We start from the raw sequence: 27,704 nt of genomic DNA on the forward strand, positions 1-27,704 counted from the left end.
GATGGAAGGGACCACAAACGAAGGAATGTGGGCAGCTTCTAGAGGCTAAAAAAAAGATTTTCTACTAGACCCTTCAGAAAGAAACACAGCCCTGCTAACACTTTGATTTTTTTTAGCCCAGCGAGTCCCAAGGACTTATGACCTCCAGATCTGTAAGGTAATGAATCGGTGTTGTTTTAAGCCACTAAGTGTGTGGTAATTTATTACAGAAGCAATAGGAAACTAATAAAGCCAGATTTCTGAGAAGATCCAAGGCCATATCCCAGGAACAGTAAGAATAGCTTCATGGTATTTCTGTTATTCAAAAATGTAATATATCAATTGCTGAACCAATGTATTCAACCATCTTCTGATAATCATTTGTCCATCCAATTATACATCCATTTCTCCATTCAATTATACATCCATTTCTCCATTCAATTATACATCCATTTCTCCATTCAATTATACATCCATTTCTCCAGTGCTTTTTATGGACTTACTTTTTGGTCATCTAGGTTCCAGTCAATAAGAGTAGCCAATACAAAAGTAGGCCCAATGAAGTAAGTGAAGCTTACAGTGAGGGTGATTTCTACTCAGTAGAAGGAAGAATTTTCTGTTAAAACCATTCAAAGAGAAATCAGGTTGTATTTGGAGGTTCTGTGGCAGGAACTGAATAACTATTTGGTGGAGATGTTAAAGAGGGGATTCATGCATTGGACTGTTGCCAAGTCCAAGCTCATTCTGCTTGCTGCAAAACAGGCCAATAAATTGGGAGATGAGGGAATAGTGACGTTTATTTGGGAGGCTGGGAGTCCAAGAAGACAGCGAACTAGTGTCCTTGAGAACCATCTTGCTGGGGTCTGGATGCTATTTTCTTTTATAGAACAAAGAGGGCACAGGTGAGGAGGTAAAGTAAAAGGCCATAAACTGTTGCAAATATTTCCTGGTTTCCACCAGATTCTGGAAGGTGGTATGTTAATTTCTTCTTTCTGGCAGCCATTCATAGGTGGGCTGGGTCAGGATGTTTCCTTTGAGCTGAATTAGTTTAACATTCAGGCCTGGGGGTGGGGACAGGATTACCAGAGATGGGCCATTAAGTATACCTTAAACTATAGGCAACATCCCTTTAGTGATTAACTTGTAGCAAAAGCAATAGAATACAAAGGTTAAAGTAAAAGAAACAGATCTAACATGGAGTCAGGTTTGTTATTCCCTATTACAAGGCTAGTATTGATTTTATTGCTTTTGAATCCTAAGAACCTAAGGTGTTGTGAGGAAGAAGCATCACTGAGGATTGTGTAGGACCACTGTGTACAGTGCATATTGTGCTTATGCACAGCTTCCAGCCAAGGTAAAAGCAAGCAATGGAATCCAGCTCATACCCTTACTTGCCAAGCTGTACGTTCTGACTGTGGGGCTGCTATGCACTGAGGCAAGGGAACCTTTTGCTACTTTATATAAAAGTATTGTCTACTTGACAACATGTGTGCCTGCAGGGCTGCATTCACCCAAAGAGACACCTTTTTTCTAATTTGCACAAAGATGCCATATGGGCCAGCACTAACTCTGGGAGTAGGGCTATAGGAGATGGTTTCTTGGAGTTGGAGAAGGCAAGAACAAGGATAAATAAGAGAAAGAAGAAAAGGAGGGTTATACTGCTAATGCTTTAATCTCATTCTGGCTTCTTTAGTCCCTCAGCTCACTTACAAATGGTGCTATTGGTACTTGCTCCCAATCCATATAATCTAATAGCATATCTAGTTGGGAAGAGAAACTAATGAGTGAATAAACTAATAAAATGTCTCTATTTCAGAGCCAAATAAACATCTCTTTTGGGAGTTCACTGTATGAGGTAGTGTGCTGGTCTCAGAATATCAATAACTAATGCTGTGGCTGGACTACCCCGTGTGGTTCTTATTATGATAGTGAGACGCCCTGCAGCAATAAGTATCAGGAAACTTTGAAAAAATACAGGTTTATTACTTACAGAACCTGGAAATTACACAGCACAGCTGGGGCCACATGGTGAGGTAGAGGTTGGAGGGAGGGAGAGAGACACACAGAAAGAGAGCACACACATGAGCATGCAGACCAGGGGGTTCTGCTTTTACTGGGTCAAGGGGTGGGGGCCTAGAGTTTCCGGAGCTCACTTTTTATTCGTTAATTTAAAACATAAGAGCAGGAATTTAAAGTCTGAAAAGAGAAAAAAAATCAGTCCAAATGGTCACTTATCAAAACCAACCAAGATCTCTAAAACAAAGAAGCCTCAGTGGGAGGTGGCCTGGCTCTTTATCTAGTCCTGTGGCTGGCACTGTGTTCATTGGAGATAGCCATCCTTGAAGCAGATGCCTCTTTTTCTTTTTCTTTTTTTAACATCTTTATTGGAGTATAATTGCTTTACATTGTTAGTTGCTGCTGTATAACAAAGTGAATCAGCTATACATATACATATATCACCATATCCCCTCCCTGTTGCATATCCCTCCCACATTCCCTATCCCACCCCTCTAGGTGGTCACAAAGCAACGAGCTGATCTCCCTGTGCTATGCGGCTGCTTCCCACTAGCTATCTATTTTACATTTGGTAGTGTATATATGTCCATGCCACTCTCTCACTTCATCCCAGCTTACCCTTCCCCCTCCCCGTGTACTCAAGTCCATTCTCTACGTCTGCATCTTTATTCCTGTCCTGCCCCTAGGTTCTTCAGAACCCTTTTTTTTTTAAGATTCCATATATATGTGTTAGCATATGGTATTTGTTTTTCTTTTTCTGACTTACTTCACTCTGTATGACAGACTCTAGGTCCATCCACCTCACTACAAATAACTCCATTTCGTTTCTTTTTATGGCTGAGTAATATTCCATTGTATATATGTGCCACATCTTCTTTATCCATTCATCTGTCGCTGGACACTTAGGTTGCTTCCATGTCCTGGCTATTGTAAATAGAGCTGCAATGAACATTGTGGTACATGACTCTTTTTGAATTATGGTTTTCTCAGGGTATTTGCCCAGTAGTGGGATTGTTGGGTGGTATGGCAGTTCAATTTTTCGTTTTTTAAGGAACCTCCATACTGTTCTCCATAGTGGCTGTATCAATATACATTCTCACCAACAGTGCAAGAGGGTACCCTTTTCTGCACACCCTTTCCAGCATTTATTGTTTGTAGATTTTTTGATGATGGCCATTCTGACCAGTGTGAGGTGATACCTCATTGTAGTTTTGATTTGCATTTCTCTAATGATTAGTGATGTTGAGCATCCTTTCATGTGTTTGTTGGCAATCTGTATATCTTCTTTGGAGAAATGTCTATATAGGTCTTCTGCCCATTTTTGGATTGGGTTGTTTGTTTTTTTGATACTGATCTGCATGAGCTGCTTGTATATTTTGGAGATTAATCCTTTGTCAGTTGCTTCACTTGCACATATATTCTCCCATTCTGAGGGTTGTCTTTTTGTCTTGTTTATGGTTTCCTTTGCTGTGCAAAAGATTTTAAGTTTCATTAGGTCCCATTTGTTTATTTTTGTTTTTATTTCCATTTCTCTAGGGGGTGGGTCAAAAAGGATCTTGCTGTGATGTATGTCATAGAGTGTTCTGTCTATGTTTTCCTCTAAGAGTATTATAGTGTCTGGCCTCACATTTAGGTCCTTAATCCATTTTGAGTTTATTTTTGTGTGTGGTGTTAAGGAGTGTTCTGATTTCAGTCTTTTACATGCAGCTGTCCAGTTTTCCCAGCACCACTTATTGAAGAGGCTCTCTTTTCTCCATTGTATATTCTTGCCTCCTTTATCAAAGATAAGGTGACCATATGTGCATGGGTTTATCTCTGGGCTTTCTATCCTGTTCCATTGATCTATATTTCTGTTTTTGTGCCAGTACCATACTGTCTTGATTACTGTAGCTTTGTAGTATAGTCTGAAGTCAGGGAGCCTGATTCCTCCAGCTCCGTTTTTCTTTCTCAAGATTGCTTTGGCTCTTCGGGGTCTTTTGTGTTTCCATACAAATTGTAAAATTTTTTGTTCTAGTTCTGTGAAAAATGCCATTGGTAATTTGACAGGGATTGCATTGAATCTGTAGATTGCTTTGGGTAGTATACTCATGTTCACAATATTGATTCTTACAATCCAAGAACATGGTATATCTCTCCATCTGTTTGTATCATCTTTAATTTCTTTCATCAGTGTCTTATAATTTTCTGCATACAGGTCTTTTTTCTCCCTAGGTAGGTTTGTTCCTAGGTATTTTATTCTTTTTGTTGCAATGGTAAATGGGAGTGTTTTCCTAATTTCACTTTCAGATTTTTCATCATTAGTGTATAGGAATGCAAGAGATTGCTGTGCATTAATTTTGTATCCTGCTACTTTACCAAATTCATTGATTAGCTCTACTAGTTTTCTGGTAGCACCTTTAGGATTCTCTCTGTATAGTATCATGTTGTCTGCAAACAGTGACAGCTTTACTTCTTCTTTTCCAATTTGGATTCCTTTTATTTCTTTTTCTTCTCTGATTGCTGTGGCTAAAACTTCCAGAGCTATGTTGAATAATAGTGGTGAGAGTGGGCAACCTTGTCTTGTTGCTGATCTTAGTGGAAATGGTTTCAGTTTTTCACCATTGAGAGCGATGTGGGCTATGGGTTTGTCATATATGGCCTTTGTTGAGGTAAGTTCTCTCTATGCCTACTTTCTGGAGAGTTTTTATCATACATGGGTATTGAATTTTGTCAAAAGGTTTTCTGCATCTATTGAGAATATCGTATGCTTTTTATTCTTCAGTTTGTTAATATGGTGTATTACATTGTTTGATTTGCATATATTGAAGAATCCTTGCACTCCTGGGATAAACCCTACTTAATCATGGTGTATGATAGTTTTAATGTGCTGCTGGATTTTGTTTACTAGTATTTTGTTGAGGATTTTTGCATCTATGTTCATCAGTGATATTGCCCTATAGTTTTCTGTTTTTTTTGACATCTTTGTCTGGTTTTGGTGTCAAGGTTATGGTGGCCTCATAGAATGAGTTTGGGAGTGTTCCTCCTTCTGCTATATTTTGGAAGAGTTTGAGGAGGATTGGTGTTAGCTTTTCTCTGAATGTTTGATAGAATTCGCCTGTGAAGCCATCTGGTCCTGGGCTTTTGTTTGTTGGAAGATTTTTAATCACAGTCTCAATTTCAGTGCTTGTGATTAGTCTGTTTATATTTTCTATTTCTTCCTGGTTCAGTCTCGGAAGGTTGTGCTTTAATAAGAATTTGTCCATTTCTTCCAGGTTGTCCATTTTATTGGCATAGAGTTGCTTGTAGTAATCTCTCATGATCCTTTGTATTTCTGCACTGTCAGTTGTTACCTCGCCTTTTTCATTTCTAATTCTATTGATTTGAGTCTCCTCCCTTTTTTTCTTGATGAGTCTGGCTAGTGGTTTATCAGTTTTGTTTGTCTTCTCAAAGAACCAGCTTTTAGTTTTACTGATCTTTGCTATTGTTTCCTTAGTTTCTTTTTCAGTTATTTCTGACCTGATCTTTATGATTTCTTTCCTTCTGCTAACATTGGGGTTTTTTTGTTCTTCTTTCTTGAATTGCTTTAGGTATAAGGTTAGGTTGTTTATTTGAGATGTTTCTTGTTTCTTGAGGTAGGATTGTATTGCTGTAAGCTTCCCTCTTAGAACTGCTTTTGCTGCATCCCATAGGTTTTGGGTCGTTGTGTTTTCATTGTCATTTCTTTCTGGGTGTTTTTTTATTTCCTCTTTGATTTCTTCAGTGATCTCTTGGTTATTAAGTAGTGTATTGTTTAGCCTCCATGTGTTTGTATTTTTTACAGATTTTTCCCTGTAATTGATATCTAATCTCATAGCATTGTGGTCGGAAAAGATACTTGGTATGATTTCAATTTTGTTAAATTTACCAAGACTTGATTTGTGACCCAAGATATGATCTATGCTGGAGAATGTTCCCTGAGCACTTGAGAAGAAAGTGTATTCTGTTGTTTTTGCATGGAATGTCCTATAAATATCAATTAGGTCCATCTTGTTTAATGTATCATTTAAAGCTTGTGTTTCCTTATTTATTTTCATTTTGCGTCATCTGTCCATTGGTGAAAGTGGGGTGTTAAAGTCCCCTACTATGATTGTGTTACTGTTGATTTCCCCTTTTATGGCTGTTAGTATTTGCCTTATGTTTTGAGGTGCTCCTATGTTGGGCGCATAAATGTTTACGATTGTTATATCTTCTTCTTGGATTGATCCCTTGATCATTATGTAGTGTCCTTCTTTGTCTCTTGTAATAGTCTTTATTTCAAAGTCTATCCAGTCTGATATGAGAATTGCTACTCCAGCTTTCTTTTGATTTCCATTTGCGTGGAATATCTTTTTCCATCCCCTCACTTTCAGTCTGTTTGTGTCCCTAGTTCTGAAATGGGTCTCTTGTAGACAGCCTATATATGGGTCTTGTTTTTGTATCCATTCAGCCAGTCTGTCTTTTGGTGGGAGCATTTCATCCATTTACCTTTAAGGTAATTATCGATATTTGTGTTCCTATTACCATTTTCTTAATTGTTTTTGGTTTGTTATTGTAGGTCTTTTCCTTCTCTTGTGTTTCCTGCCTAGAGAAGTTCCTTTAGCATTTGTTGTAAAGCTGGTTTGGTGCTGCTGAATTCTCTTAAGTTTTGCTTTTCTGTAAAGGTTTTAATTTCTCTGTCGAACCTGAATGAGATCCTTGCTGGGTAGAGTAATCTTCGTTGTAGGCTTTCCTCTTTCATCACTTTAAATATGTCCTGCCACTCCCTTCTGTCTTGCAGCGTTTCTGCTGAAAGATCAGCTGTTAACCTTATGGGGATTCCCTTGTATTTTATTTGTTGCTTTCCCTGCTGCTTTTAATATTTTTTCTTTGTATTTAATTTTTTATAGTTTGATTAGTATGTTTCTTGGCATGTTTCTCCTTGGATTTATCCTGTATGGGACTCTCTGCACTTCCTAGACGTGATTGACTATTTCCTTTCCCATATTAGGGAAGTTTTCAACTGTAATCTCTTCAAATATTTTCTCAGTCCCTTTCTTTTTCTCTTCTTCTTCTGGGACCCCTATATTTCGAGTGTTGGTGCATTTAATGTTGTCCCAGAGGTCTCTGAGACTGTCCTCAATTCTTTTCATTCTTTTTTCTTTATTCTGCTCTGCTCTAGTTATTTCCACTATTTTATCTTCCAGGTCACTTATCCATTCTTCTGCCTCAGTTATTCTGCTATTGATTCCTGCTAGAGAATTTTTAATTTCATTTATTGTGTTGTTCATCATTGTGTGTTTGCTCTTTAGTTCTTCTAGGTCCTTGTTAAACGTTTCTTGTATTTTCTCCATTTTGTTTCCAAGATTGTTCATCTTTACTCTCATTATTCTGAATTCCTTTTCAGGTAGACTGCCTATTTCCTCTTCATTCCCAAAGTCCACCACCTCAATTTTGGAGTGATTTGTTGTCTATTTAGGTGTTCCAGAGATGTAGCGTACATCAAGTTGATTGTGGAGGTTTAATCCGCTGCTTCTGAGGCTGCAAAGAGAAAGTTCCTTTTCTCTTCTTTGTTTGCACAGCTCCTGGGGCTCAGCCTCGGATTTGGCCCTGCCTCTGCATGTAGATTGCCCTCTGATGTCGACAGGAGGGGGTTAAAGGAGTGGCTGATTAGGGGGCTCTGCCTCACTCAGGCTGGGGGGGAGGGAGGTGTATAGAAGGCGGGGTGATCCTGTGGAGGCAGAGGCCTGAGTGACGTTGCAACAGCCTGAGGCGTGCTTTGTGTTCTCCCGGGGAAGTTGTCCCTGGATCACAGGACCCTGGCAGTGGCGGGCTGCACAGGCTCCTGGGAGGGGAGGTGTGGATAGTGACCTGTGCTTGCACACAGGAGTTTTGGTGGCTGCAGCAGCAGCGTTAGCGTTTCATGCCCATCTCTGTTGTCTGTGCTGCTAGCCGGCGGTTTGCACCCGTCTCTGAAGCTCTTTTAAGCAGTGTTCTGAATCTCCTCTCCTCGTGCACCCTGAAACAATGGTCTCTTGCCTCTTAGGCAGTTCCAGACTTTTTTCCGGACTCCCTCCCGGCTAGCTGTGGCGCACTAGCCCCCTTCAGGCTGTGTTCCCTCAGCCAACCCCAGTCCTCTCCCTGGGATCTGACCTCCAAAGCCCGAGCCTTAGCTCCTAGCCCCCACCCACCCCTGTGGGTGAGTAGAGAAGCATCTCAGGCTGGTGAGTGCTGGTCGGCACTGATCCTCTGTGCGGGGATCTCTCTGGTTTGCCCTCCGCACCCCTGTTGCTACGCTCTCCTCCGTGGCTCCGAAGTTTCGCCCCCACCCACCCACACCCCGTCTCCGCCAGTGAAGGGGCTTCCTAGTGTGTGGAAACTTTTCCTCCTTCATGGCTCCCTCCCAGAGGTGCAGGTCCCGTCCCTATTCTTTTGTCTCTGTTTTTTCTTTTTTCTGTTGCCCTACCCAGGTACGTGGGGAGTTTCTTGCCTTTTCGGAAGTCTGAGGTCTTCTGCCAGCATTCAGTAGCTGTTCTGTAGGAGTTGTTCTACATGTAGATGTATTTTTGATGTATTTGTGGGGAGGAAGGTGATCTCCACGTCTTACTCCTCTGCCATCTTGAAGATGTCTCCCTATTATCTGGATGCCTCTTTGAAGTGGATGCTTTGGCAATCAAAGCTTAAGTCAGGCACTTACATTACAAAAAGTCAACCTTCAGGGTTTACACTACAAAGTAACAAATGGGGAAAGCAAGAATCTAAGTTTTGGAGATGAAAGAGGGAGGGTGTGTTCACTCAAGGTGCTCATAGAGAAGGCAGAGCATCTCCCTCTGATGTAAGATTGGTCACTTACCCAAATGTGTAGGGATAGATAATGCCAGGGTCCTCAAAGGCACTAGAGATATAGCCAGGCCCCTAACTGAATCAGTTCTTGCATTCATAGCAGAGTTTCAGCTGGCCAGGCCTGGTAGCACCACTGTCCTCAATACCACAGACCAGGTAGTTACACCTATCTGGATGTGCCTTTGGAGTTGGACAATATGTGGATTCCTGCCCTGTTTGTGTGTTCCTCCAGATGACCTTTGAGATGAGTCATGAGACCCTGTACTTGGCAGTGAAGCTGGTAGATCACTACCTTATGGAGGTAATATGCAAGAGGGACAAGCTACAACTCCTTGGTTCCACTGCTTTTCTGATTGCAGCAAAATTTGAGGTGAGCCTGAGTCCATAGGACCTGGAGAAAACTAATCAATCGGTTTCTATCCAAGCCAGATATATATGTATGTATGTATATGCATTTACATATGTATGTATATATGTGTGTGTATATGCATGCATATGTATAATATGTGTGTGTATATGTATGTGTTGTATACATGTATATACATATATATACGCATGTGTGTACATTCGCATATGTGTATTTGTGTGTGTATACAATTACATACATGCACACAAATAAGTTTTCCTACCGATTTTTTGTCTTCCTAAGCAGGGAAACTGGTGTTGGGTGCAAATGGTGGTGTATTTGTTTCCTGGCATCAACAAAATTCTCCCTTTTCCTCTTTGAAGATGTGTGTAGTTGGACATATTCCTAGTTAAATGGATTGTTTTTTTTTAAAGCTTCCTTCTGGACCATAATTCTCTGTCCCCACCCCATTTTCTTCTTGCAGCAACTCCACCTCCATCTAGTGGAGTCTTGAATTGCATATATAAGGAAGCATTTCCAAATCTAGGTGCTGGAGACATTTAAGAGAAAATGGCCTAGTGTAGATGGTAGTGAGTCCAAGTAAATTAGTAATTTTTGAAGTAGCAGTATAAAAGCAAATAGCTGGCCTTTCCTTCATAACCATATCCATCTAACTACTTTATCTGAGTCTTTCCTCTTCCTTAGATGCTAAATGATTTTGTTCTACTCTCATTTTTCCTTCAGATAGGCTAATAGTATAAAACCTTAGGGTTTAAGAACAGAGAAGTAGCAACTTTTATGAGTACAAAAACCTTTAGAACTGTGGATTTGTTTTTGTGTTCCCTACTCAGCTCTATCCCTAACTAGCTTTCTGCTTCCCTTCTTCACTCTCTCCTTCACTCACTAGCTCCTACCTCCATCAGTACCTCCCTCTCTAACTCCACCCCTCCTTTGCTCCTTACTTGCCTCCCTCTCTCGCCACTTCTGGCCCTCACTCCACTTCCGGCCCTCACTCCACTTCCGGTCCTCACTGCACTTCCGGCCCTCACTGCACTTCTGCCCTCTCTCCACTTCTGCCCTTGCTCCACTTCCACCCTCGCTCCACTTCTGCCCTGTTCCACTTCTGCCCTTGCTCGGTAGCTCCCTTCCTCCCTCCAGCCTTCTTTCAATCCCTTCCTTGATCCCTCAATCCCTGCTTTGTACACTCGCTCACTTCATGCTGGGCCCCTCCCTCCATCCCACCCACCCACTCTCTGTTGCTCTTTCCAACCCTCCTTTTCTCTATCCTTCTCTCGCTCACTCCCTCCCCTCCTCACTTGATCCTTCCTTCCATGACCTTCTCCCTTCCACCCTGGTTCTATCCCTCACTCCTCCATGCCTTCCCACCCACCTACCCACCCCGTCCCGCCTTCCCTCCTACTCCACCCTCCTCTCTTCTACCCTACCTTCCTGTCCCTTTCCTTTGTTCACTCTCTTCTCTCCTTCCCTAGCTAATGCTCTTCCCTCTGTCACTCCCTCTCTCCCTTCCTCCTCCTTCCCTCTCCTCCCTGTTGCTTCTCTATTACGTGCTCCCCTCCCTCCTCCTTTGCTTCCTCCTCCCTCACCCTTCCTTTTCTGATGGTTCCTTCTCTCCCCTCCTTGCTTGCTCCTTCCCTCCGTATCTCCCATCCTTGCTCCATGGTACTCTGGCACCATGACTCCCCCCACCTTAACTTCCTCCCACCCTCCTTCCCTGTCTCCTTCCTTTTTCCTCCTCTCTATTCTTCCTTCCTCCCTCCCTCCCTCGTTCTCCCCATTTCCCTCTCTGGCTCACTTCCTTCCCTACTCTCTTTCTCCCTGGTTCCCTTGCTCCCCCTCACTCCCTGCTCCCTCTCTGCTCAGCTCCCTCTCACTCACTTCCTTGGTCACTCCCTCCCACCCACTCATGCTTGTTACCTTCCACCCTCTTTCCCTCCCTGGCTCCTTCTCTCCTTGGTTCTCTCCCTCCTTCCCATCCTCCCTCCCTCCTTCCTGCCCTTGCTCCCTAGCCTCCTCCTTCCCTTTCTTCCTCTTTCCCTTCCTCCTCCCTCACTCTCTCCCTTGTTCCCTGCTTCCCTCTCTAGCTCATTTCCTTCCCTGCTCACTGACTTCCTGGTTCATTCCCTTGCTCCCCTTCCTTTCTCTTTTTATGTCTCTCTGTCTCTCCTCCTCCTTCCACCTACCTAGGGATGTCCTTGTGGCTTAAGCAAGTGTTCCCTGCCTCAGCCTAAAGGGGGTTAAAAAAGCAGCTGGGGGTTCCTGGACAACCAAGAGCAGGAGGGAGGAGTGTGCAAGGTGCTCTCATTAGCAAATTTTGGAACCAGGAGCACCCCTCTTCTGGTTATCAGGACAAAGGAACTCCACTAAGTTTTTTGGGGCAGGGGTGTCTTCCCCTCACAGGATTGAGAAGTACAGAAAGACTTTTGCAAGGGGAGGTATGGAGATGATATGAGAAGAGAAGAAAGGAAGGAGCCACTGGTGAGTAGAGCAGTGGAAGGGAGAGTTTCTTGTCCTGGTCTTGTCACTAGGTTGCTGTGTGACCTTGAGCAAGTCACTTCCTCTCTCTGGGCCTCAATTTCCCTGTCTGCAAACCCAGAGGGTTGGTCCAGTTTGTGATCTGAAAATAGAGGTGTGAGAAGAAGGCTGGGGTGGGCAGTGAGATGCAGCTAGAGAAAAGATTCAGGGGTCTTCCTGCCTCCTAGTCCTTTCCCCAAAACTAAGGTTCAGCCTGCAGAGGGCAGGACATGGAAAGGTGCCCCAGATTGTGTGGGGGGGTTCTTCTCACCCTTGGCTTGGCTTGGACCTTCCCAGTCTAGCCCCCTTGCACATCCTCCCATCCCTTTGTCTTCAGTCTCTGCTTAGGTTCCCTCTGTGCCTATCTCTCTCTGTCTCTCACTGCCTATTACCCCAGCAGTGCCCCCTCCCAAACATCCTTATTCGTTCCTTAGACAAGAAAACAAAGTGCGGGCTTATTTTCCATCTCTAGCTCCCTTCCTGTGGTCTCCTTGCCTCTGTTCCCCCCAGAGTAGGCCTTAGATTTCTCACTCATTAGAAGAGAGCTCAGTGCTTCCAGTCCCTGTGCCATATTATGCCGCTTCCAGTGCTATAAGAATCTACCCCAAGAGGCCCTGTCCTCTCTCCTCCTATCTCTCTGATTTTGTTTTTCAGATGTACTACTCAAAAACCAGAAGCTGGCTCTCAGAGCTACCCTGAAGGTTCATGCCAGGGAATGTTATTACCTCCTATCCTTCACCCCTCTCCTCCTCTGCCTTTCATCTCCAAGCAGAGAGGAGTGGGCTGTCTTTGCCCGGTTGTGACTGCCTCTACTCTCCACCCATAGGAGCCCTGCCCACCTTGTGTGGATGACTTCCTGTACATCTGTGATGATATGTATAAGCGAGATGAGATGCTCGCCATGGAAAACAGCATCCTAAAAACCCTCCAATTTGATATCAACATTCCCATCGCCTATCATTTTCTGCGCAGATATGCTAAGGTAAGACAGGGGAGGTACATCTTCATTTTCCCACTGCTGGGTTAGTCCCCTCCATTCCCAGAGTGGCTGCTTGAGTGGTAGGAAAAGGGAAAGGGACAACTGGGGACAGGGGAATTTCTTCTTCAGTCCACCCTCCTAGATTGGCAATCTTTATGGAGTGTGGGGGGGAAGAAAATTGCAGATTTCCATGGTATGCCTATAAAGTTTTGAGGTGAGGGCAGAGTAGGGGAGGGGAAGAAGATTCTTTGATCAGGAAGGGACACGGGAAATTTAGGGGAGATGCTGTCAAAGTTCTCTTCCTTCACCTGAATATTGGTTACAGGGGAAGTCACTTTATATTATACGAGTGTGTCTTGTAGGATTTGTGTGTGTGTGTGTGTGTGTGTATACACACACACACACATATATATATTCAAACAAGAAAAGGGAAGGAGTTCTTTTGGAGCATGGAATACCTCCTAGTCTGGAACCCAGTGAAAAGTCAACAGTTGGAGGCCTTCGGCTCTTCAAAGGATGACATCTACAGAAAGGGGAGGTGGAGGGTACCACAATCACACTTGATAATTTGGTTTAAAGCCCTGAAGATGGCAAATACCATTGCCAATTTCAGAATCCCCTCTCCTAAAGATTCTGTGCTTTGTGGGCAGGGTCCTTAGTGTGAGTCATGGTGGCAAAAGAGGTACATTGTTCAGGCAGAGAGCCATTTAGGCCCAAGGTGGGATAACTGGAGTGAGTGAGTGCAGGGGGTTTTCTGCTTGGTGCCAGTGTTCTGAATTGATTGCTGAGCCAGTCTTCTTCCTGCCTTTAGTGTGTCCATGCCAGCATGAAGACACTGACCTTGTCCCGCTTCATCTGTGAAATGACCCTGCAGGAATATGACTATGTCCAGGAGAGGGCTTCCAAGCTAGCTGCTGGCTCCTTCCTCCTGGCCCTCTACATGAAGAAGCTCGGACACTGGGTAAACACTTGTGGGCGGTGGGGAAGAAGGAGTAGGGATTTTTTTTAAAATATTTATTTATTTATTTTATTTTTGGCTGCATCGGGTCTTAGTTGCAGCATGTGGGCTCTTTATTGCAGCACGCGGGCTTCTCTTTAGTTGTGGCACATGGGTTCCAGAGTGTGTGGGCTCAGTAGTTGCGGCACGTGGGCTTAGTTGCCCCGTGGCATGTGGGATCTTAGTTCCCTGCCCAGGGATCGAACCCCCGTCCCCTGCATTGGAAGGCAGATTCTTAACCAGTGGACCACCAGGGAAGTCCCAGGGATATGGATTTAAAAGCACAGGGTCAGCTCAGGAGGAAGGTGTAAACTAGGGCTGTGGGAAACTCTGTGACAAAACTACTACATACCTGCCGTTATGAATCCTTTAACATCTTGACATCTTAGGGGCCTGGCTGCCTAAAGGGTTTCTAGAGCCATGGTTTTAAAGTATTTTATTTCACTTCATCACAGTACACTTTCTTCCAAAGACAGCTTACCTGAAAGCCCAGTATCACAAAACAGACTAATGTGAAATTATTCTGATTGCAGCAGGGGATGGGGTGGACCCACTTCTTGCCTGACCCCATTCCACCCCTGCTCCTTGCAGTCCTCTCAGCAAGGTTGGCCCCCCAAGGGTGCTCATTGGAACAGGATTTGGAAAGCACTGACCCAGAGAACAGAGTAGTGAAAGCAACTGTCCATGTGTATAGCAGGGGACTCAGAGATATACTATTGTGCTCTTCTCTGAGGAGGAAGGCCCCCACAGCCTCCTTCCCCAATACAAATAAAATGCATATTTGATGCTTTCTCAATTTTATAAAAAATTGTGAATAAAAGCAACTTTAGAAAACTATGAATTTTTACTGACGTGTAACATGCAATCCAATAGAAAGAGTATGCTTGAAAATGAGCATACTCTTCCCAACCACTCCTAAGCCCCTGCGGCCTAGAAATTCTAGCACCACTACTGATGGAGAAACCTCTGTGTGCTGAGGAAGAACCCTATAAACAGTTGTGTGAACTTGGACAAGGCACTGAAATTTCTTGGGACAGAGAAAGCATTACGTAAATGGCAGTGATGACGATGAGAAAGAATACATAATAATAATGGCTAGCATTTATTGAGTGCTTAGTCAGTGAACTAAACACTTTGTCTATTAACTCAATCTTCACAACAACCCTATGAGATCAGCACTATTATCCCTATTGTACAGATAAGAAATAACTTCCCGTGTTTGGCTAATGAGAGGCAGACCTAGGCTTTGGGAACTAGGAGTCTGTTCAAAGAATATACCTACTCTATAATCAGAATGGTGGCTGTAGCCCCGGAGCCATGATCCTGGAGGCCCGATACGGACCCAGGCTTTGACCCTTGGATCCTGGGGAAGGCTGGTAGGTCCTGAGAGAGGACAGTTGAGAGGCTCAGGGCAGCAAACTGCTTGCCAACCAGTATAAAAATATTTCAGTGTTTTAACACTTGGCATGGCTGTACCAGTGAGTATCAGCTAAGTGTCAGCCCTGATCTGAACCTAGGTAGTCTGGCTCCACAGTCCTCTACACTATATATACTGCTATAGATGAGAAAGGCTTCACAGAGGAGGTGACTTTTGAGTTGGGTCTTGAGATATGAGTAGGAACCTTGAGAAGAGACGTTTTAGGCAGAGGGAACAATAATTGAAAAGACGTGAAGGCAATAAGAAAACAGTGTGATGTATTCAGGGCAGAATAAGACATTTCCTATGGATAGAGCAGAGGACGTATGAGTAGGGAATGGTGAGAGGTGAGACCAGAATGGTAGTGTGGTCAGATTGTGAGAGGCCTTTGATGCCATGCTGAAAGATCCATTTTACACTACGGCATTGCAAGTTTTTAAGGCAGGGGAGTGACATCTTCCTGTTTGTAAATGTTTTGGAAACAGTACTAGTATATAGCAGTATGGAAGGTATATTAGATGAGAGAGCGTATGTGAACGTATCAACACCAGTGAGTGGGCTTTTAATAATAATCAATGTGAAGCATTGGGGCAGTGAACAATTGAACAATGTGAACAATTGGGGCAGTGACAGTAGGGCTGTTAATCTTAATTAACACACCCAATATGATGTGTTATCCCATGTGTTACTCCCCTGCTCAGCATGCCAATGACTGCCCTTTGCCTGTGGCAGTGGTTTCCAAAGAGTATTCAGTAGAGCCCTGGGATTCCTGCAGAAGTATCTTAGGGGCCATGTAAAAGGTAAAGGGGTCCAAATTGGTGGGCTTCTTAGTTCCCGCCCCCAATTCCAGGTAAGATATTTGGGCTTCCAGGTAAGATATTTGGAAAAAAATGAGTTCAGGGAAAATAATTTAAGACATTTTAAGAAAACCACTGCCTCACAGAATAATGAATTTTCTTTTCTCTACCTGTGGAACTCCCACTAGACTTTCAGTACCTATTGCAGATGTGCTCTCCTCTGCAAAGCTTTTTGTGACTTTCCCAGCCAAAATTCATGGGTCCTGCAGCTCTGTTCCTCCACTGTCCCATGCTCCCTTCCACTGTAGCACTTCCCACACATTTTGTAATTCTCTGTGTGCATGTCTGTCTCCCCCACTAGACTACAGACTCCTCAAGGGCAGGAGCCTTAGTCATCTCTTAGTCATCTTTGTATTCCCAGCATCCTGTATGGGGTTTGGTAATATTAATCCTAGCTAGCATTGTTTGGGTATGTGCTAGACTCTGTTCTCTGTGCTTTATGTCTATTAACTCATTTAAGCCTATTATGTAATTACTGTAATCGTCCCTATTTGGCAGATTTGGAAACTGAGGCACCTAGAGGTTAAGTAACTGGCTCAAGGTCATGCTGTTAATGGAGCTGGAATTTGAACCCAAGCAGTTTGCCTCCAGAACCTTTGCTCTTAAACACTCTGCTATATTCCTTTTGCCACATGATAGGCATACTTAAAGTTTACTGAGAAAATGAATGCATGAAATGATAGCTGTTTGAGCCAGAGAGGAGGAACAGCCTTAAGTTCCTGTTGGCTGTTTAGTTGGGACCTCAAGTTTGTTCTGAGGTTTGCCTGGCCATTGACTCATAACCTGAGAGTAAGTAACAAAGTCAGTCCTGTTCCTTAAATTCTTTGGTGGATTTCAGTGTAAATACCTATGGCTAGGGCTAATATCCAGCTGGTGCATATGGATATAGCCATACCACTAGCTTGCAGCTGGAACATAGTCTTCTAGGTAGTACCCTTTAATTATTGGTCGGTGTCTGTGCTCTACAAGTCTTTGAATTGTTTGACTTTCTTCCCTGCCTGTACTATGGATAGGAAGTTTGGATTTGGGTATTGGAGACAGGAAGTGTCTGCTTCCTGTTGTAAAAGTCGCTGTCCATGTTGCTTCTTCCAGGCTCCTACCCTGGAGTATCACAGTGGCTACAAGACCTCTGATCTTCACCCCTTGGTCAGGCAGCTGAACATCCTGCTGACTTTACGTTCGTGCAATAAGCTCAAGGCTGTGCATTCCAAGTATTCCCACCAGTAAGTACCAAGCTCCAGTTGAGGTTGGGTTTGTGCTCAGTCATGGGGAGGCCCAGACTAACCTCATTTAAGGGAAAAGAAAAATTCAGGTACTTTTTACCTTACTTTCTGCTTCAGAGTTAAAGCAAGATAGGGAACCAAGGGCCTATGTCCCACTTATTCCATGGAGCCTGCTTGCTTTGGACTATTTTACACTGAGCAGACCCCTCTTCCTTTTGCAGGGTCTTCTTTGAAGTCACCAAAATCCCACCCTTGGACATGTTGAAACTGGAGGAGATTTTGAACTGCTGCTAATTCTGAGGTTGAGGATCTGGCACTCTGGAAGCAGCCACCAGGGCCAGGCAGGCGTGTAAATAGGCTGTATTTATTCTGTCCTTGAATTTGTCTTTTCATCACTTTTCTTCATTTTTACTGTTTGTCTTTTCCCAAACTGATAATGTTGTAAATATTTGTGTTTTTTTATGAAAGAGAAGAAATTATTGTTGTATTTGATTAGAAATTTAATAAAAATTAATGGTTGTTGTTAAAATGGCTCACTTCCCCCCTTATTGCTCAGGAGCCCCACATGTAGCCCTGTTTTTTTTCCTGCCTAGTAAAGGCTGTGCCTCAGGGTCTACCTTATCCAATTTCCCTCTCTGTTTGGAGACTTTCTCTTCACAGGAAGAGGAATTGAGCTAGGTGTGAACTGATGAATGAGTCTGTAGAAGGAGGATCCTGGTGGTGGGAGGGGTAGTCCAAAGAGACCCCGCTACCCGACAGGCCTCTGTTCGGATCTGGGGCAGCTGGAAGCGTGGGCCAATACCCTTTGGTCCCCATTTCAGGTTGCCAGCTTTCTTTGCTTCTTCCTAGGTGATGAAAAGGTAGGGATAAGGATTTTCACTGAAATGTACCCCTACTTTTGTAGTAAGGTGGCTTTCTAGAGTCTAAGTTTGAAAAAAACTTTGAGTGGTGCACTGAAGTCTCTTTTGGTCCTTCAGTCAAGAGGAGAAATTTCCACCTGTGAAATCAGCAAGATGTCCCATGAATGTAAGCATCAACCAGTTGCTCAATCCTTCATTCATAAAGCTTTAAGGAGGTTCTACTCTCTCTCTCTCTACCCTATCTTTGGGGTAATGTGTACTGGTACAGGTACTTCAGTTGTTAACAGAGGACTTGAACATCTTCTGTGCCAGTTGATGAAGAGCCACTGCCTCAATCTTGCCTCTAGGACCTCTGGGACCTCCCCACAATCTAGCAACTGAATCAAGTAATGTCTGTCATAGCAGGAGACCTCCAAAACTCTGTTCTAGTACTGTGGCTGGCAACTGTTGTGATTGCTCTGTGGCCGATTGTTATCACTTGTCAAATATTTTGAAAATTAGTCCTGGAGGTGGATATCTGGTAGAGGGGGCAGTCATTGAAGACTTCCCAATTCTGACCCATGAATCCCCATGCTAGTCTGGTCATATCTCCTTTTCTGAAGGGTTGGACACAGGAGGGAGAGCATGCCATGCCATTAGATGTCTTAGTGCTTTCTTTTTTTAAATAAAATTTATTTTTTTGTTTCCTCAAATTTTATTTTTTAAAAACTTTTATTGGAGTATAGTTGATTTACAATGTTGTGTTAGTTTCAGTAAAGTGATTCAGTTATACATATACATATATGTATATGTTCTTTTTCAGATTCTTTACCCATATAGGTTATCACAGAATATTGAGTAGAGTTCCCTGTGCTATACAGTAGATCCTCGTTGGTTATTTTGTATATAGTAGTGTGTGTATGTTAATCCAAGGCTCCTAATTTATCCCTCCCCACTCCATGTTTCCCCTTTGGTAACCATAAGCTTGTTTTCGAAATCTGTGAGTCTGTTTTTTTTTTTTGTTTTTAATTGGAGTATAGTTGATTTACAATGTTGTGTTAGTTTCAGGTGTACAGCAAAGTAAATCAGTTATACATATACATATACCCACTCTTTTTTAGATTCTTTTCCCATATAGGTCATTAAAGAGTATTGACTAGAGTTCCCTGTGTTATACAGCAGGTTCTTATTAGTTATCTATTTTATATACAGTAGTGTGTATATGTCAATCCCGATCTCCCAATTTTATCCTTCCCTCCCTTTCCCCACTGGTAACCATAAGTTTGTTTTCTACATCTATGCCTCTATTTCTGTTTTGTAAGTAAGTTCATTTGTATTATTTTTTTGATTCCACACATAAACGATATCATATGGTATCTGTCTTTCTCTGTATGACTTTCTTAGTATTATAATCTCTAGGCCCATCCATGTTGCTGCAAATGGCATTATTTCATTCTTATTTATTTATTTATTTTAGTTTTTGGCTGTGTTGGGTCTTTGTTGCTGCGCATGGGCTTTCTCTAGTTACAGTGAGTGGGGGCTACTCTTCGTTGCGGTGCGTGGGCTTCTCATCGTGGTGGCTTCTCTTGTTGCGGAGCATGGGCTCTAGGCCCATGGGCTTCAGTAGTTGTAGCACGCGGGCTCAGTACTTCACTTAGTATGAGAATCTCTCTAGGTCCATCCATGTTGCTACAAATGGCATTATTTCGTTCATTTTTATGGCTCATTGTATATGTACCACATCTTCTTTATCCATTCATCTGTCGATGGACATTTAGGTTGCTTCCATGTCTTGGCTATTGTAAATAGTGCTGCAGTGAACATTGGGGTGCATGTATCTTTTTGAAGTATGGTTTCCTCTGGATATATGCCCAGGAATGGGATTGCTAGATTATATGGTAGTTCCATTATTAGTTTTTTAAGGAACCTCCATACTGTTCTCCATAGTGGCTGTACCAGTTTACATTCCTACCAACAGTGTAGGAGGGTTCCCTTTTTTCCACACCCTGTCCGGCATTTATTGTTTGTAGACTTTTTGTTGATGGCCGTTCTGACCAGTGTGAGGTGATACCTCATTGTAGTTTTGATTTGCATTTCTCTGATAATTAGTGATGTTGAGCATCTTTTCATGTGTTTGTTGGCCATCTGTATGTCTTCTTTGGAGAAATGTCTATTTAGATCTTGTGCCCATTTTTTGATTGGGTTGTTTGTTTTTTTGATACAGAGCTGCATGAGCTGTTTGTATGTTTTAGAGATTAAACCCTTGTTGGTCGCTTTGTTTTCAAATAGTCTTAGTGCTTTCTTACCCATTGTGTCAATTTTCCATTCTCCCTCCCAACTTGCTTTGCCTTGATGACCAGATATCATTAAGTTCCCTCTTGCCCCATCCCACTGCCTTGCAGGATGACTAAAGGGTACAGCCACAGAGGTCCAAGCTGCTTGGCAGTGATTTAACTGGTACAGCCAATGATGTGTAAACATGCTAAAAGCACTAGGCTGGAAGCTGTCTTGCAAATCTCCAGCCTCACTAAAAGGAAGTGTCTTGTTTGTACCTGCTTTTTGATCCTGGAGCTTCATTGGGGAAACAACTGGTTTATTTCCTCTCCTTTTTACCAACTCCATTGTTCTTTAGAGGTGCTAGTGGAACCATCAATCATTTTTGTTATAATCATTGCACATGTCTCAAAATTTATTTTACACTCATCACTACTTCAGAATTAAGGTAACTGTTAGATCTGGATCTTGTTGTTTAATGCCTTTCTAAAGAAGCACATCTATTTCTTTATCAAGAATTTGGGTTTACTCTATGACATAAATCACAGCAAGATCCTTTTTGACCCAGCTCCTCGAGAAATGGAAATAAAAACAAAAATAAACAAATGGGACCTAATGAAACTTAAAAGCTTTTGCACAGCAAAGGAAACCATAAACAAGACCAAAAGACAACCCTCAGAATGGGAGAAATTATTTGCAAATGAAGCAACTGACAAAGGATTAATCTCCAAAATTTACAAACAGCTCATGCAGCTCAATAACAAAAAAACAAACAACCCAATCCAAAAATGGGCAGAAGACCTAAATAGACATTTCTCCAAAGAAGATATACAGATTGCCAACAAACACATGAAAGGATGCTCAACATCATTAATAATTAGAGAAATGCAAATCAAAACTACAATGAGATATCATCTCACACCAGTCTGAATGGCCATCATCAAAAAATCTAGAAACAGTAAATGCTGGAGAGGGTGTGGAGAAAAGGGAACCCTCTTGCACTGTTGGTGGGAATGTAAACTGGTACAGCCACTATGGAGAACAGTGTGGAGGTTCCTTAAAAAAACTAAAAATAGAACTACCATATGACCCAGCAGTCCCACTACTGGGCATATACCCTGAGAAAACCATAATTCAAAAAGAGTCATGTACCAAAATGTTCATTGCAGCTCTATTTACAATAGCTAGGATATGGAAGCAACCTAAGTGTCCATCATCGGATGAATGGATAAAGAAGATGTGGCACATATATACAATGGAATATTACTCAGCCATAAAGAGAGACAAAATTGAGTTATTTGTAGTGAGGTGGATGGAGTTAGAGTCTGTCATACAGAGTGAAGTAAGTCAGAAAGAGCAAAACAAATACAGTATGCTAACACATATATATGGAATCTAAGGGAAAAAAAAGGTCATGAAGAACCTAGTGGCAAGATGGGAATAAAGACACAGACCTACTAGAGAATGGACTTGAGGATATGGGGAGGGGGAAGGGTAAGATGTGACAAAGTGAGAGAGTGGCATGGACATATATACACTACCAAACGTAAAATAGCTAGCTAGTGGGAAGCAACCGCATAGCACAGGGAGATCAGCTCGGTGCTTTGTGACCACCTAGAGGGGTGGGATAGGGAGGATGGGAGGGAGGGAGTTGCAAGAGGGAAGAGATATGGGAACATATGTATATGTATAACTGATTCACTTTGTTATAAAGCAGAAACTAACACACCATTGTAAAGCAATTATACTCCAATAAAGATGTTAAATAAAAAAAAAAAGAATTTGTTTATATTTTGATTCTTCTAGTTCAGTATAACTGGTTTTCTTTGTAACCTTATGGATTTTTATCAGTTTTATTGAGATATAATTCATATATCATACAATTCACCCACTTAAAGTGTACAATTCTATAGTTGTTAGTATAGTCACAGAGTTGTACATCTACCACCATGGTCTAATTTTGGAACATTTTCATCACCCCAAAAAGAAACCCCATACCCAGTAGCAGTCAGTCCCCATCCCCACCCCCCAACCTTAGACAGCTACTGATTTACTTTCTGTCTCTATAGATTTACCTGTTCTGGACATTGCATATAAATTAAATCTTACAATGTGTAGCCTTTTGTGTTTAGCTTCTTTCACTTAGCATAATGTTTTCAGAGTTCATCCATGTTGTAGCATGTGTCAGTATTTCATTTCCTTTCATTGCTGAAAAACATTCCATTGTATGGATATACCACATTTTGTTTATCCAGTCATCAGTTGATGGAAATGTGGATTGTTTCCACTTTTTGTCTATTATGAATAATTCTGCTTTGAACATTCACGTACAAGTTTTTGTGTAGACACGTGTTTCATTTCTCTTGGGTATATACTGAAGAGGGAAATTGCTGGACCACTTTGCATTACCACCAGCAGTGTATGAGGGTTCCAATTTCTCCACATCCTCTCCAACACTTTTTATTATCTGTCTTTATTATGGCAATTCTAATGGGCATGAAGTGGTATCTTACTGTGGTTTTGATTCACATTTCCCTGATGGCTAATGATGTTGGACATTATTTTTCTTGTGCTTATTCACCATATATGTATCTTCTTTGGAGAGATGTCTGTTCAAATTATTTGCCCATTCTTAATTGGGTTATTTATTTCTTTATTATTGAGTGGTAAGAATTCTTTATATAATCTGGATCATATATATGATTTGCAAACATTTTCTCTGATTTTGTGGATTGTCTTTTCACATTCTTGATTGTGTTATTTGAAGCATAAAAGTTTTTAATTTTGATGAAGTTTAATTTATCTAAGAAACCATTACCTAGTTTAAGGTCATGAAGATTTATCCCCAATACTTCTTCTCAGAATTTTATAGTTTTAGCTCTTACATTTAGGTCTTAAATCTATTTTGAATTAATTTTTGTATATGGTGTGATATAGGGGTCCAACATCATTTTCTTGCATGTGGATATGTTACTGAATTGGTCGCCTGCACCCACGCCGGGGTCCTAGCCCAGGCCAAGTCCTGTTGTCTTGGCCAGGGAGGTTCTTTTTCTGATCGATTCGCCAGTAAGGAAACCGATGCTGAGACTGGAACAGCACAAGCTTTATTCAATAGCCAAAGAATGGGGAAGTGGGAACCTCGTTTGCAAATCAGCTTCTCAATCCAATTTGGGTGGAGACACCATATATATAGGAGGGTTGATGTAAAATGGAGGGAATTGGAAAGAGAGGGAGGAATATTCATGATTTATCTGAGAACAGGAGTGTGGTTTGGACCAGAACTGAGGCAACACTCCTTTTTAGTCCTTGTATGGGCTTTTCTGGTTGTTGTCATGGCAATTGTCAACTGTCAAGGCACTGGTGGGTGTGTCATTTAGCCTACTAATGTATTACAATGAGCATATCATGAGGCTCAAGGCCTACTGGAAGTCAAGTCTTCCACCATATTGGGCCTAGCTGGTTCTAACCAGTTCTTGTTTTTCTCTTTGCAGCTTCCTCCTGAAACTTAGGTAAGAGCACTTGGTTTCCATTCAAGGAAGGGACAGGGGTATGACTCTGGGGCAACAGCCTTGGTAACATATCCAGTTGCCCCAGTACCATTTGTTGAAAAAACTATACTTTCTCCACTTAATTATCTTGGCACCCTTGTTGAAGATTAATTGACTATAAATGTGAAAGCTTATTTCTGGACTCTCAATTCTCTTCCATTTACCTATATGTCTATCCTTATGCCAGTACCATAACATTTTGATTATTGTAGCTTTTTAGTTAAGTTTTGAAATTGGGAAATCTGAGTTCTTCAACTTCATTCCTCTTTTCTTAAGATTGTTTTGGCTATTCTGGGTCCCTTGCATTTTTATATGAATTTTGGCATCAGCCTGTCAATTTCTGAAAAGAAAGTTGAGATTTTGATAGAGATTGCATTGAATTTATTGGTCAGTTTGGGGAGAACTGCCATCTTAACCATATTAAATCTTCTAATCTATGAACATGTCTTTTGTGCTGGTCTCATCCTGTTCATAACCAATGTTGTGGCTTGACCTGCCCTGTGGTTCTTATGACTGCAAGATGCTCTCAGCAATAACCATCAGAAAAACTTTGAAGGAGACTAAGTTTTTTGCTTACAGGTCCTGGAAAATACACAGCACACCTGGGGCCACACAGCAAGGTCAAGGGTTGGGGGAGAGAGAGACAGAGAGAAACACACACAGAGACAGAAAGGGGGAGAGGGAGACAGACAGACATACAGAGAGACAGAGAATGAGTGAGCAAGCCTAGCGGGCTGCTTTTATTGAAGGTGGGAACCTAGGGATTCTGGGGCTCACTCATTATTGGTGAATTTAAAATAGAAGAGGGGAATTTGAAGCTAGAGAAGAGAAAAAACAAGCAACCCAAATGGTCAGTTATCGAAATCAAGCAAGATTGCTAAAACAAAGGAGTAGGAACTGGGGTGGGGTGACTAGCAATGTGTTTTTTGAGGTAGCCATCTTTGAAGTGGGTGCCTCTTTGAAGTAGATGTCTGGGCAATCAAAGCTTAAGTCAGACATTTGCATTACAAAAAAGAGAAAATCCAAATGTCAGGACTTATACTACAACATGGTATGTCTTTCCATTTATTTAAGTCTTTCTTTTCAACAATGTTCTATAGTTATCAGAGTGTAACTTTTATATTTCTATTGTTATACTTATCCCTACTTTTTTTTTTTTTAATAGAGCCATCAGTCTTGATCACTGTCAGTTCCTTTCTTACATATTTCAATTATGGCCTTGTAAGAGGGTGACCTCGTTAAGTCTCATCACTTTTACCTCCAAAATATTTCTTGAATTGGCATTTTCATCATAATTTCTATTATCACTGCCCAGGTTTGAGATCTCATCTATTGCCTAGATTACTAGAGTACGTTCCTAACTGGTCTCCCCATCTTCAATCTTGTTCCCTTCTACTTCACCCTCCATATAACCACCAGAGTGATTTATTTAAAATTTGATTCTAGATTACAGTTCTGGGTAAGATGGTTAAGTACTTGCTACTCTTTGTCTGTCACTGAGCACAATCATAAAACCTGGACAGAATTCATGGGACAGCTGTTTGAGAGTTCTGAAAAGTAAATAGCTGCAGGAAGATTGAAGAAGGACACCAGCATTTGAGAAGCCAACAAACAAATGGTGAGTTTCCCACTTCCCCCACCCCATTCCCCGACCTGAACTTAATGCATTTGGAAACCTGGAAGTGAGTACTGCACTACAGGCAGAGAACTCCAGGAGAAGCCCTCTAGTTCTTGCTTGAGAAGTGAGAGAAGGGGGGAAATCCTCCATTTTTCCCTTTATTTCTCTTCTCTCACATCCCAACCCTCAGGCAATCATGCAGTGGCAGCAACAGTGGCAGCAGTGAGAGCCTTCAGGAACCAATACTCTTGGAGAGGGGAACCCTTAGTCTCTGATGGAGCTCTGGCCACAAGAGAGCTGAGCCACACACTGTTGCTTTTTTATCTCTCTTTTCCCACTGCTTGTTTCCAGATGTGGCACTGCTGCCAGAAGTGAACAATTTCCAACTGGAGGACTGAAAGGGAAGTCCCAGGAATTGAGTAGCACTGGGGAGACTGTGGAGAGGTAGGAGTTCAGGAAAGTGACCCCATAATGTTTTTTTGTTAATGAGCTCCTAGATACCCACCACTAACCTGTGCCTATGTTGATCAGATCCCAATGAGCATACCAAAGAACTGAGATAACAGGCATCCATCTAGATTCCAGACTGACCACTTAGTCACACACACACCAGACAGATCTGAATAACACTGCAAAAGCTTTGAAAACTGAACTGACATTGAACCATCAGCCCATGGAAGGCTGGTGGGAACGTGTGGCCTGAACCTAATCAGATTGACTGCTAAAGCAAAAACATAAATGTTTTCCATACAATTTAAGCAAGACTTAGAGTTTTATAATGTCATATTCAAAATGTCCAGGATATACTCCAGTTTTACCAGGCATACAAAGAACCACGATCATCTCAAGTTGCATGGCAAAAGGCAATCAACAGATATTAACAAGAGGATGCAGATGTTGCACTTATCTGACAAAGACTTTAAATCAGCTACTATTAAAAACTCAAATGAACAGCACAAACACTCTTGGAACAAATGTTAAAATACAGATTCTAATTAGATAAATAGAAGATATAAACAAGTAGAAACCAAGTGGAAACTCAGAATTGAAAAATACAATAACTGAAATAAAAAAAAATACTCACTGGATGGGCTTAATAGCAGAAGTGAGATGTCAGGAAAGAGTCAATAAACTTGAAAGTAGATGAATAGAAATTATGTAATGTGAACAACAGAGAAAAAAAGATTAGAAAAAAAATAAACAGCACCTTAGGGACACATGAGGCAATGATAAAAGGTCTATCAGTCATGCCATTGGAGATCCAGAAGGAAAGGAGAAAGAAGCAGTGCTGAAAAAAAAAAAACCTTTGAAGAAATAATGGCTTGAAAAATTCCCAATTTTGGTGAAAGACACCAACCTACAGATTCAAGAAAATGAGTAAATCCCTACCAGGATAAGCCAAAAGAAACCCATAGATAGATACATCATAAGAAAACCACTGAAAACTAAAGACAAAAAAATCTTGTAAGCATTCAGAGAAAAATGATGCATTATGTATAGGGGAACAATGATTTGAATGACTGCAGATTTCTCATCAGAAACTCTAGATCAGAAAGAAGCAACAAACAATTTTTCAGATGTTGAAAGATTTATCAATCCAGAGAATCCAGCAAAAAATACCCTTCAGGAATGAAGGTAAAATTTAAAACACAATTTTAGAAAAAGGAAAACTAAGAAAATTCATAGCAAGCAGACCTGCTGAAAAAGAATTGCTAAAGAAATTTCTTCATACAGAAGTGAAATGATACCAGAAGGGAGAGTGGAACATTACAAATGATGGAAGAACAGAGAAATGGTAAAAATCTGCGTAAATATAATAGAGTATTTTTCTTCTCCTGAGTTTTGATTGAAAGCGAATTACAGCATTTTCTGATGGGATTTTCAGTGTATGTAGATGTAATACATAAGGCAATGATAGCATAAAGTGGAGAGGGTAAAGGGCCCAAAATGCTGGAAAGGGTTTTACATTGCAATTAAAGTGGTAAAATATTGATTCTAAATAGACTGTGAAAAGTATGTGTTTTGTAATCCCTAGAGCAACTACTAAAAAAATTAGACAAAGAGATGTCAGAGTCACAATAAATAAATTAAAATTGGATACTAAAAAATGTTTAAATAATTCAAAAGAAGGCAGGAGAAGGGAAACAGGAATAATAATTCAGAGGAACCAAACAGAATATAAATAGTAAAATGGCAAACCTAAATCCAGTCATATCAATAATTATATTAAATGGTCTAAACGCCAATGAAAAGACAAAAATTA

General features: G+C 41.5%; 1 protein-coding gene across 4 annotated transcripts in view; it reads left to right on the forward strand.

Annotated features, from left to right (window-relative positions):
• Window positions 1–27,704, forward strand: part of LOC309620043 (G2/mitotic-specific cyclin-B3-like) — a 187,728-nt gene that overhangs the window by 49,474 nt on the left and 110,550 nt on the right. For 3 of the 4 annotated variants that reach the window (XM_082376004.1, XM_082376006.1, XM_082376005.1), the window contains exons 8-12: window positions 9,044–9,181; window positions 12,516–12,671; window positions 13,480–13,629; window positions 17,032–17,162; window positions 17,384–26,642. The exons of the other annotated variant lie outside the window; for it this stretch is intronic. In XM_082376004.1, coding sequence (XP_082232130.1) covers window positions 9,044–9,181; window positions 12,516–12,671; window positions 13,480–13,629; window positions 17,032–17,162; window positions 17,384–17,456 — 648 coding nt within the window. In that variant the 3' untranslated portion in view covers window positions 17,457–26,642. Of the gene's footprint in view, window positions 1–9,043; window positions 9,182–12,515; window positions 12,672–13,479; window positions 13,630–17,031; window positions 17,163–17,383; window positions 26,643–27,704 lie in introns of those variants that run through there. 4 annotated transcript variants of the gene reach the window in all.

Source organism: Balaenoptera borealis, assembly GCF_965194805.1.
Source record: "Balaenoptera borealis genome assembly, chromosome: X".
In the NCBI taxonomy this organism is placed as follows: Eukaryota; Metazoa; Chordata; class Mammalia; order Artiodactyla; family Balaenopteridae; genus Balaenoptera; species Balaenoptera borealis.